At 41.2% G+C, this 12,500-nt stretch overlaps 1 protein-coding gene and 1 long non-coding RNA gene across 2 annotated transcripts in view; both read right to left on the bottom strand.

Annotated features, from left to right (window-relative positions):
- Nucleotides 1-9,920, bottom strand: part of LOC116050046 (zinc finger protein 2 homolog) — a 12,403-nt gene extending 2,483 nt beyond the window's left edge. The window contains exon 1 of the mRNA XM_031300112.2: nt 9,191-9,920. Coding sequence (XP_031155972.2) covers nt 9,191-9,898 — 708 coding nt within the window. The 5' untranslated portion in view covers nt 9,899-9,920. The remainder of the gene's footprint in view (nt 1-9,190) is intronic.
- A 112-nt stretch (nt 9,921-10,032) lies between these two features.
- Nucleotides 10,033-12,500, bottom strand: part of LOC116050066 — an 8,024-nt gene continuing 5,556 nt past the window's right edge. The window contains exon 3 of the long non-coding RNA XR_004104993.2: nt 10,033-10,167. This is a non-coding gene — a long non-coding RNA (uncharacterized LOC116050066). The remainder of the gene's footprint in view (nt 10,168-12,500) is intronic.

Here is a 12,500-nt window from a genome sequence, read left to right as displayed (position 1 = left end):
TAAACAAAAACACAGATCAGTGTCACTTCTACAATCATCTTCCATTCATATCACCCAAATTACAGTGAGGAAAATAAGTATTTGAACACCCTGCTATTTTGCAAGTTCTCCCACTTAGAAATCATGGAGGGGTCTGAAATTGTCATCGTAGGTGCATGTCCACTGTGAGAGACATAATCTAAAAAATAAAATCCAGAAATCACAATGTATGATTTTTTAACTATTTATTTGTATGATACAGCTGCAAATAAGTATTTGAACACCTGTCTATCAGCTAGAATTCTGACCCTCAAAGACCTGTTAGTCTGCCTTTAAAATGTCCACCTCCACTCCATTTATTATCCTAAATTCGATGCACCTGTTTGAGGTCGTTAGCTGCATAAAGACACCTGTCCACCCCATACAATCAGTAAGAATCCAACTACTAACATGGCCAAGACCAAAGAGCTGTCCAAAGACACTAGAGACAAAATTGTACACCTCCACAAGGCTGGAAAGGGCTACGGGGAAACTGCCAAGCAGCTTGGTGGAAAAAGGTCCACTGTTGGAGCAATCATTAGAAAATGGAAGAAGCTAAACATGACTGTTAGTCTCCCTCGGACTGGGGCTCCATGCAAGATCTCACCTCGTGGGGTCTCAATGATCCTAAGAAAGGTGAGAAATCAGCCCAGAACTACACGGGAGGAGCTGGTCAATGACCTGAAAAGAGCTGGGGCCACCGTTTCCAAGGTTACTGTTGGTAATACACTAAGACGTCATGGTTTGAAATCATGCATGGCACGGTTCCCCTGCTTAAACCAGCGCATGTCAAGGCCCGTCTTAAGTTTGCCAATAACCATTTGGATGATCCAGAGGAGTCATGGGAGAAAGTCATGTGGTCAGATGAGACCAAAATAGAACTTTTTGGTCATAATTCCACTAACCGTGTTTGGAGGAAGAAGAATGATGAGGACCATCCCAAGAACACCATCCCTACTGTGAAGCATGGGGGTGGTAGCATCATGCTTTGGGGGTGTTTTTCTGCACATGGGACAGGGCGACTGCACTGTATTAAGGAGAGGATGACCGGGGCCATGTATTGGGAGATTTTGGGGAACAACCTCCTTCCCTCAGTTAGAGCATTGAAGATGGGTCGAGGCTGGGTCTTCCAACATGACAATGACCCGAAGCACACAGCCAGGATAACCAAGGAGTGGCTCTGTAAGAAGCATATCAAGGTTCTGGCGTGGCCTAGCCAGTCTCCAGACCTAAACCCAATAGAGAATCTTTGGAGGGAGCTCAAACTCCGTGTTTCTCAGCGACAGCCCAGAAACCTGACTGATCTAGAGAAGATCTGTGTGGAGGAGTGGGCCAAAATCCCTCCTGCAGTGTGTGCAAACCTGGTGGAAAAACTACAGGAAACGTTTGACCTCTGTAATTGCAAACAAAGGCTACTGTACCAAATATTAACATTGATTTTCTCAGGTGTTCAAATACTTATTTGCGGCTGTATCATACAAATAGTTAAAAAATCATACATTGTGATTTCTGGATTTTATTTTTTAGATTATGTCTCTCACAGTGGACATGCACCTACGATGACAATTTCAGACCCCTCCATGATTTCTAAGTGGGAGAACTTGCAAAATAGCAGGGTGTTCAAATACTTATTTTCCTCACTGTATGTGTTGCAATGTGCATCATATGGATGGGTGCACTGCATATGGTTAACTGTGCAAGGGTCAACATCTCCAACACAGCCTTGATGATGCATTGCTTGCTGACATATTATAAGACAGATATAATCAGGTCATCACAAAATGTCCTTTGTCAACACATTTAAATAATTTAAGATAACAATAAACCTGAAAAGTAGCCATTGAAATAAAGTGCTTGATTTGTAATTCTGCTAGTGGGGGCGGGGCAGTGCATGGTCTGCACGTGAACTGCAGCGTCTCCAGCAGCACAGAGCTGCCTGTGGACGCCTGTCTGTAAATAATGCCGGGAAAAAACTATCAGCGAACGCAGCAGCCGCGTATCAGCCGATGTCGATACACGTAAAAACGCAAATATCAGCCCAATATATCGGCCGGCCGATAAAATCGGTCTATCACTATTCTTCACATATATTATGCTTTGCTTCCTCTAAATGTAATGCACACTGTAAACAATGACTGTAACAGAGTATTCATCAGTTATTTCCCCCCAGGACAATATAAGGTCATAACTCATTGAGGTGTTCTCTCCCTTTTGTTACTGTATATTGTTACACTATTACAGTAGTTACTGGTCCAGTGAACTGTGACTATAATTAAGGAGGATTGTATAATTAGGATAGGTTTTTATAACTGTACAATACTCCCAGATTATAGTCCCAGTTTACTGGAGAGAACACACACTGTGTCCTAAGAATGGCAGATAAAATAAACATGATACTTTATTGTTAAAGAATAGAAAAGAAATAAATGATCTAAAAAGATGTTTTGGTCTCTGAGCAGTCTGCCGTTGTTAGAACCATTATAGAAACACATTTATAGACTTTATATATTATCCTTCATCACTGACTTCATTTAAACCACATCTGTAACTTCATCAGCCTTTTCTAATTATCTCAACAACTGCCGTAATATATTCACCAAACGTCTAACAACAATATGAACAGAAGTCTTCATACAGCAATATAACAGCACCAACCACACATTAAAATTGTTTAAAATAACAGTATTAAAGTGAACAGCAATATGTACCTGTTGTGTTTTAATGCAGGCTAATGACAAGAATAATAACTGCTCCATCTAGTGGACTGAAAGAGCAACTGACTATTGTCCTAGTACCAATTCTCTTGGGTTAAAGTTGCTTTAAACCATTATGTTGTCATGGTTACATCTGCTGCCACTTCAAATCACGTTACTCAGAGATTGGGCTTCATCTCACCAGAAAATAAAAACTCAATCATTCCTTTAGAGTTCTGCTAAAGCTGAAAAACCACAAACAAACAACGCCTGCTGGGCTGAATTAGGCCAACTCCCCATAATTCATCAAAGTTCAACAAAGACCCATCAAAAGTGGAACTACACACACACACACACACACACACACACACACACACACACACACACAGAGAGAGACACACACACAGAGAGAGAGAGAGACACACACACACACACACACACACACACAGAGAGAGAGAGACACACACACACACACACAGAGAGACACAGACACACACACACACACAAAGAGAGAGAGAGAGACACACACACACACACACACAGAGACACACACACACACACACACACACACACACACACACACAGAGAGAGAGAGACACACACACACACAAACAGAGAGAGAGAGACACACACAAACACAGAGATAGACACACACACAAACAGAGACACACACACATAAACACAGAGAGAGACACACACACACACCACGGACACACACACCTTATTCTTTTAAAGAGATCGACGCACAAGTATAAACTTCAGGCCACTATTGTAGCTTTTCGTGGAGCCCCAGCTCAACCATAAATCACACTTAAGCCAAATAACATAACCCCAGAAACTAAACTTCCCCCGGCCCGGGTCTGGCCATCGACACAGGCCGATACACAACATCATGGCTCCCCCAAAAAGAGGCGCTTCCGCCCGCTGTGAAGAAACACACATTTGAGGCAGAGCTGCGCTTCCTAAACTCCAGCCAGTCCCAACTAAACATCTCCCCAAACTCAAACACAAACATCCTGAGTTTCTAGAAGTAAAGGGACCAAACCTGCTCTGTGTAGCCGAAGCTGAGGGTTGTAAACAGCGTCCAGTAGCTCCCGTTGTCGCTCGTTCTCCTCTTTTGAACGACAAAGTTCCTCCTCGTACTCTGCTATCGTTCTTTCAAACAGCCCAAATATCTCTTCAGCAGCCGCAGTTAGTCGCTGCTCCACCAACGCTCTCAGCATCTGGACTTTACACATTTTACCTCTTTCTCAACACAACAAACAGACTCTGCTAACACACCTTTCTGCTAGACGCCATTTTGTTCAAAGAGTGAAGTTAGCCGCAGTGAAGACTACAGCTTCCGGTGTAGCTCAGTTGCTGATCTTCAAAATAAAGGTCCGGAAGTGTTTTAGGCTAATTTGAAAAAAAAACACAGAGTAATATAAATGATTAAAATACACTTCTGAAGAAAGACACATATTTTAATACATTATCAGAGAGCTTAGAAAACAATTAACCAAATTTACAGTTTTTTTTACAATTGCTGAGACAATTTTTTCAAAACTTAGTAACAACTTTCCTGAACTCTTAACACAGTTAGCACAACATCCGTCTGTGTATGCTATAGATTTAACACATTTCTTGATGCTTTGACTTAAAATGCATATAGTTCACACAAATTTAAAATGTGTGAACTTCTTTTACACACAAGCTCAACCAAGACCAAAACAATGGATCTTTACTGACCAATTCACTAGGGCTGTGCTCGATTGAATAAATTCTTACTCGACTAACACTCATTCAATTGTATCGACTAATCGATTAGTTGATTTAATCGACAGATCTGTAAATCTGAGTTTCTCCGCAAAGAATCATGCAAAAGCACCACTTTAATTCTTGTGTTTGCCAGAGATGTGCTCGTACGTTTCTTGGAAATAAGTCATTCAGCATGAAAAAAGCATAAAACATGACTAATCGACTAAAGAATTCTTAGTTGACTAAGACCAAAACAACCGATTAGTCGACTAATCGACTAAGAGGGAGCAGCCCTACAATTTACAAATCCTTTCACTCTGTATGTCAGAACAGATAACATCATGTTCTAAACCTAACTTATAGGCTAAAGTAAAAGTGAACGGCTGTTCATATTGTAAACTGAAACACAGAAATATCCCCTGGATTTTGTTCCATTGCTATTGAGAAACAGCTGATTGAAGTTATGCAAATACATCGATCACAGCTGATTGACATCTAGGGAACACACTCAGGTGTTGAGGTTCTTTCAATCGCACGATCATATGGTAGTACATACAGAGGTCCTATTTGAACAATATAGATGAACACAAAGAAAGGAGGAAAATGCCTGCAGGAGGGAGAGGAAGACGAGTACCAGGACAATTCTGTCTCGGTCTCCTTGTTTTCATAGACTGTACATTCTATAAAGCTACTCTGAGATGGGTCATTCATTTTTTGTATTGAATTTCTGCAGCGAAAGAAAGAAAATGCATGCATTTACTAAACCCAACAAAACAAAAACGTAGAGAGGCTTCAAGAGAAACTGCAGTGCAAAACACAATCTATGATCAATACAATATACTATTGTCTATTATTACTGTATAAGGGCAGACCTGACATATCAAATAATGTATTTTCTGTAATTCCATCTGATGTTAGTGTTTTTATGACATTGTGCAGTGATTGGCTAAATGTTCCTGTTGGGAGAGAACATGTGTTAGTGTTTTGGAAGAATGATTAGATTTTGAGACATGATTGCATTGTTTTGGTGGACATAGTACATTGTGTTAGTGTATTATTGTATTTTGAAAATCAGTGTTGGAGTTTAGTTTACAATGTGTGATTTTGAGAATGAAATGAACTGTTTTGCCAATTGTGTGTTGTAGGTGTGTTGGTGCGTTAAGAGTTTAGAAGAAGCTGTTAAAAGAATTGAAAAAATTGTCATAGCGATCGTATAAAACTGTAAAAGATACAGAAGATATAGCTTTTTGTCTCAGCGTTAAACTAACATTTCATCTGTTTTTGTCGTTTGTCTGAAGGTGAAGTTAATGTTCGTGTTTTTCTTAGTTTAATATCATATAAAATATGACCAATCCGTCAAAACTTCACCTTATCACTATATAAACAAACTACAGCAACCAAGTCAAATAAATGAATAAACATCAAATATTCAAAAGCTCAGATAAACACGTTAACAAATCACCCAAACAGTATTGGTAATAAGTTTGTTAACGGATCATATTTAGAATGCAAAAACATACATTGTGGGGCGCCCGGATAGCTCAGTTGGTAGAGCGGGTGCCCATATATAGAGGTTTGCTCCTCGACACAGCGGGCCCAGGTTCGGCTCCGGCCTGCGGCCCTTTGCTGCATGTCATTCCCCCTCTCTCCCCTTTCACATCTTCATCTGTCCTGTCAAAAATAAAGGCTGAAAATGCCCAAAAAATAATCTTTAAACAAAAAAAAAAAAAAAACATACATTGTGAATGAAGTAAAAAATATAAAATTAAAATGCCAAAAAATATTTAGTAGAGTGTGTTATGGAAAAACGCAGGAGCAGCACAACTGATATTCACATACGTGAAGAAGGTTCGGGAGACTTTGATGTCTTAAACACAAGCATTTAATGAACTCTTGAACCAGGAGAAGTTAGATTAAACATTACAGTGTAGTGAAGTCTCTGAAGTTTCTGTTCCTGTCGGAGTATTTAAACTCACGCAAGAGGCGTAAAGCATAGGTGTGATTGGCAAAGGACAAAAAAAGCAGGAAAATATACGGCGCACCTACCATGACGCGGCGACGTCTTGTCAACTGAAGCTGTTCACGTGAGTAGATTGTTGGGAACGGTTTACTTTATTTTTCTGTCTTGCTTACTTTGCGTCTTGGTGTCACGTACATCGCATTACTACATGAAAATATCTAATCTCATCCAAACCATTAGCAAACCTCAAATTTTAAATTATTTAAATTATTTTCTCCGTTGTCTTGTCAGGTCAGGCTATTCTGATCATGCTATGACATTTTCTCGTTGGGCAGCTGGCTCTAGAGGCAGTATTTTCTAACCATGGCGGGGGAGGTTATTCTTATGCATTTTAGAATTATGTCACTTGCCAGGTCATGTAAGGGGTAGACTACAGGATTTATTATACTTGTCAAAACGAAAATAGGAACTCCACTATGTCTCTCTTTACATTTATTTTGTCCAGTTGTCGGCTTCAGCTAAGAAAGAAATAGTTCGCCCCACAAAATTCTTAGAACACATCAGCTAACCTTCTGCATGTTCCATCGTGACAAATGAACGGACTACTTGCGGAGTGACATGAAGACATGAATCAGAGGCACAAAAAACTTTGACAGCGGTGAGCGGTCATTATTTTTACCAAAAACTGAACTGAACTAAACTGAACTGACTAAACTAATGTAATGTGGTGGGGGTTTTTTTTTCAACAGTGTTTTACTGAATATGTATAAAAGTGTTACTGCAAATAAATTGTCTGGGCGCTTTGTGACCTGAGTAGGTTTACCATGTGTCATCCAAGCCTTTGTCATGAGCGGTGCTAAGCTCCGGACGGAGCCGCTGTATAATAGTCGCGCAACAGAAAACTCAGATTGGACAGATAGTCCAGCTAGATGTCTGGATTTACCCTGCAGAGATCTGAGGAGCAGTTAACCATAGTCCTCATAAATCCACTGGAGTTTAGAACGCCAACACAAAGAAAGAGGAAGGGGACGGACATCCGGTAAAAAAGACATGCATCCGGCGGAATTTCCTGCGGCACCGGAGCAATCCCGGAAGTGGATACAGTAAGGTGCCTCTCATGTCCCCTGAATTGCCTACTCGAGTCCTACACTTGTCTGCCTTCCTCGCGTCTTAGTCCCTCCCACCGAGAAGGCACGGGAGGGACGCGAGGAAATCATGGGAGGAGAGAGGCAAAGGGCGATGAGACGTTCTTTCCTCTGAAGCATCACATGAATACGTCGGCTGTTTGGGCGGAGTTAGCAACTCCTTCAGCTGCACAGCTTCCAGGAAGGCTGCTCTCTGTATCCTCGCATATAGCTCCACGATGACCCCTCCTCGATGATCCCTCCTCTGTCCTCGGGGCAGAAATAAGAGCTTTGAGATGGCCTTCACAGAGGAGGGACAGAACAACTTCCTGTTCAGCTGAGGACCGAGGAGTCGAGGAGCTATCAGGTAAGTGAGACTAGTTTAAGGATAATTTAGCAAGTGAAAAACAGTCTCAGTTTGTCATATACAAATCTTTTCCCACACTCAGAGCAGCTAAAATATTACTCTCCTGTATGAGCTCTCATGTGTGTTTTCAGATGTTGCTTGCGCAAAAAGCTTTCGTCACAAACTGAGCAACTGAATCGCTTCTCTCTTGTGTGAGTTATCATGTGGGACTGTAAACTTCCCCTCTGTGTAAAAGATTTTTTACAGACTAAGCAGCTGAAAGGTTTGTCTCCTGTATGCGTTCTCATGTGTGATTGAAGCTGACCCTTGAGCAAAAATCGTTTATTACACACTGAGCAGCTAAATGGTTTCTGCCCTGTGTGGATTCTCATGTGTACATGCAGACTGGAGTTTTGGGTGAATCGGTTCCCACACTCAAAGCAGCTGAATGATTTCTTGTCAGATTTACATCTCTCTTCACTGATAGGAACTTCCTCATGTTTCCGACGTCGTCTGGTCTCCTTCCAAAAATCACTATCAGCACTATCATCAGTCTCTGGTTGTAAAAGTGGATGTGAGTTCCTGGCTGGTTCTGGTCCTCCACAGTCCTCTCCATCAGCTTCTGTTTCCATGTGTTGAGTCTGTCTCTGATTAAGCTGTGAGGACTGCGCTTCCTCTTCATCATCTTCACTCTTCACAGGGACAGGAGTGAATGGGAACTTGGTGATATCAGCCTCCTCCAGCCCTTGAAGCTGCTCTCCCTCCTGACTGATACAGAGTTCCTCCTGTTCCTCTTTAATGTGTGGGGGGGGCTCTGGCTCCTGCTGGTCCACACTGGAGCTACACTCCTGCTGCTCAGGGGGAACCTCTTCTTTAACCTCCAACAGCTGCTCAACATCTGCAGGAAACAGAATGAAGAACAGACACATTACTGACAACTACCCAAACTAAACTCAAACCAATAATAATGAGGTAGTTTGTATCGTCATTAATACGAAGAGATTCTGCAAAATAACTTAATGACTTTTCCAAAATGTTAAGGATTTTAGTAATTCCAAGAGTTTTCGAAAACTTGTTCAAAACTAATTTCATAACTTAAAAAAAACTTTTCCAAGACCTTCAAAGATTTTAATACTCACTACAATGGTTTCTTACATCTTGAATCATGTTTCAGAGAGTTTAAAGCTGACTGAGGTTCTCTGGTCTCCTTCCAATCAGCACTGTCATCAGTCTCAGGATCAGAAGTTGTCTCTGGTTGTAAAAGTGGATGTGAGTTCCTGGCTGGTTCTGGTCCTCTACAGTCCTCTCCATCAGCTTCTGTTTCCATCTGACCAACACATTTATGTGTTTTGACATCAGAACGCCAGGCAAATCTTTTGCTACAAAGACTGCAGCTGAATCTTTTCTCTCCTGTGTGGACTGCCATGTGTTTCCGTAAACTTCCTCTCCGTGTAAAAGACGTATTACAAACTGAGCAGCTGAAAGGTTTTTCTCCTGTGTGAGTCATCATGTGTTTCTTCAGGTTTCCACGTTCAGTAAAAGCTCTACCACACTCAGAGCAGCTGAAAGGTTTTTCTCCTGTGTGAGTTCTCATGTGTGACCGTAAATTTTCACTCTGTGTAAAAGATGTATTACAAACTGAGCAGCTAAAGGGTTTTTCTCCTGTGTGGACCCTCATGTGTTTCTGTAAATCTCCACTCTGTGTAAAAGATGTATTACAAAATGAGCAGCTAAAAGGTTTCTCTCCTGTGTGAGTCATCGTGTGTGTCTTCAGATGTGTCTTGCGGCCAAATCTTCTCCCACATTCAGAGCAGCTGAATGTTTTCTTACGTCCTGAATCATGTTTCAGAGAGTTTAAAGCTGACTGAGGTTCTCTGGTCTCCTTCCAATCAGCACTATCACCAGTCTCAGGTTCAGAAGAGTCTCCAGTCTGGTCTTCAGTCTCTGGTTGTAAAAGTGGATGTGAGTTCCTGGCTGGTTCTGGTCCTCCACAGTCCTCTCCATCAGCTTCTGTTTCCATGTGTTGAGTTTGTCTCTGATGAAGCTGTGAGGACTGCGCTTCCTCTTCATCATCATCTTCACTCTTCACAGGGACAGGAGTGAATGAGAACTTGGTGATATCAGCCTCCTCCAGCCCTTGAAGCTGCTCTCTCTCCTGACTGCTCCACAGTTCCTCCTGTTCCTCTTTAATGTTTGGGAGGGACTCTGGCTCCTGCTGGTCCACATTGGAGCTACACTCCTGCTGCTCCTCTTCACCAACAATCACTTTCTGAATGTCTGAAGGTAAAGCTGAAAAACAGACAGATAGTTATTAATGCTTATTTTTAGAGATGCACCAATTGACCGACTGGTCAACGTTTTCACGTGATCGGCCATGACCGGCGACCGGCCGGTCAGTCTGGCATATGCCAATTTTATGCCGGTAAAATGCACTCAGGCGCCGAGGCTGAACAACTGGAACATGAAAACCGTACTCACGCGGGTCCTGTGAAATATGACAGCTACAGTTTATCGGAAAATAGCGTTGGGAAATTTGACTTTTACTGTTTATCAGTCCCCAGATGAGACACGAAGCTAACGTTAGCGAACGCTGTGGTCCCTCTGCCTCTGACGCCCCACTGCAGGAAACACTGTATTCAACAACAAAAAAACAGAGATGCTGTATTCCTCCGACACGCTGTATTAACGTTACCGTTTAAAACACTTTCCAGGTTAGTGGGGGTACATACCGCTCAAATCCAACATTCAAAACGTAGTAATCTTCCCTCAGCATTTAGTTTTGTTGCTAAACTGTGTGTAAAATGAGCCGTGACGTTAAATCATCTGTTTCAGGTAACGGCACACTAGGGTACTGTCCATTTGCTGGATTATTCCTAGGTAACTGTTGGTAGCTAACGTTAGCAGAGTTGACAGCAACGGTATTATTCATATTTATGCACAATGACAAATAAAGCAAACTTGCTAAAAAAGGAACTACACGCTGTTTTCAGGTAACGTTACTATTGACGTTCAAACAGGCCTGTGTGTGTGTGTGTGTGTTTTGAGAAATATCTTTATACTGCAAGGCTATATTTATTTTATTTTTATTTGTTATTTTATAATATCTATCTATATATATATATATATATATATATATATCTATATATCTATATATATCTATATATATATATCTATATATATATATATATATATATATATATATATATATATATATATATATATATATATATATATATATATATGATGCACTCAGGTAAAACTTCAGCTTTAAGTTTCCCTTAAAGCCCATGTTGCAGGTTAACCACCACTGTTGATTAATGGGTACATAAAGCACTCAACATATGTATATCATTGTTAAAAATGTCTCCAAATAGTGTAAAAGGACAGTTTTCGTCGTTTTAGTCGTTTAGTGGGTTTTTTAACTCAATTCGGTGATGACGTCACGTTGGGGAGACGTACCTCAGCCTAGTACTAGAACTATGGTGACTGTGTATCAGCCTAGTACTAGAACTATGGTGACTGTGTATCAGCCTAGTACTAGAACTATGGTGACTGTGTATCAGCCTAGTACTAGAAATATGGTGACTGTGTATCAGTCTAGTACTAGAACTATGGTGACTGTGTATCAGTCTAGTACTAGAACTATGGTGACTGTATCAGCCTAGTACTAGAACTATGGTGACTGTGTATCAGCCTGGTACTAGAACTATGGTGACTGTGTATCAGCCTAGTACTAGAACTATGGTGACTGTGTATCAGTCTAGTACTAGAACTATGGTGACTGTGTATCAGCCTGGTACTAGAACTATGGTGACTGTGTATCAGCCTGGTACTAGAACTATGGTGACTGTGTATCAGTCTAGTACTAGAACTATGGTGACTGTGTATCAGTCTAGTACTAGAACTATGGTGACTGTGTATCAGTCTGGTACTAGAACTATGGTGACTGTGTATCAGTCTGGTACTAGAACTATGGTGACTGTATCAGCCTAGAACTATGGTGACTGTGTATCAGCCTGGTACTAGAACTATGGTGACTGTGTATCAGCCTAGTACTAGAACTATGGTGACTGTGTATCAGCCTAGTACTAGAACTATGGTGACTGTGTATCAGCCTAGTACTAGAACTATGGTGACTGTGTATCAGCCTAGTACTAGAAATATGGTGACTGTGTATCAGTCTAGTACTAGAACTATGGTGACTGTATCAGCCTAGTACTAGAACTATGGTGACTGTGTATCAGCCTGGTACTAGAACTATGGTGACTGTGTATCAGCCTAGTACTAGAACTATGGTGACTGTGTATCAGTCTAGTACTAGAACTATGGTGACTGTGTATCAGCCTGGTACTAGAACTATGGTGACTGTGTATCAGTCTAGTACTAGAACTATGGTGACTGTGTATCAGTCTAGTACTAGAACTATGGTGACTGTGTATCAGTCTAGTACTAGAACTATGGTGACTGTGTATCAGTCTGGTACTAGAACTATGGTGACTGTGTATCAGTCTGGTACTAGAACTATGGTGACTGTATCAGCCTAGAACTATGGTGACTGTGTATCAGCCTGGTACTAGAACTATGGTGACTGTGTATCAGCCTAGTACTAGAACTATGGTGAC

Source organism: Sander lucioperca, chromosome 16 (assembly GCF_008315115.2).
Source record: "Sander lucioperca isolate FBNREF2018 chromosome 16, SLUC_FBN_1.2, whole genome shotgun sequence".
NCBI classification, from domain to species: Eukaryota; Metazoa; Chordata; class Actinopteri; order Perciformes; family Percidae; genus Sander; species Sander lucioperca.
Note: the sequence above shows the minus strand (reverse complement) of the source record. Positions and strands in the feature narration are given on the sequence as shown.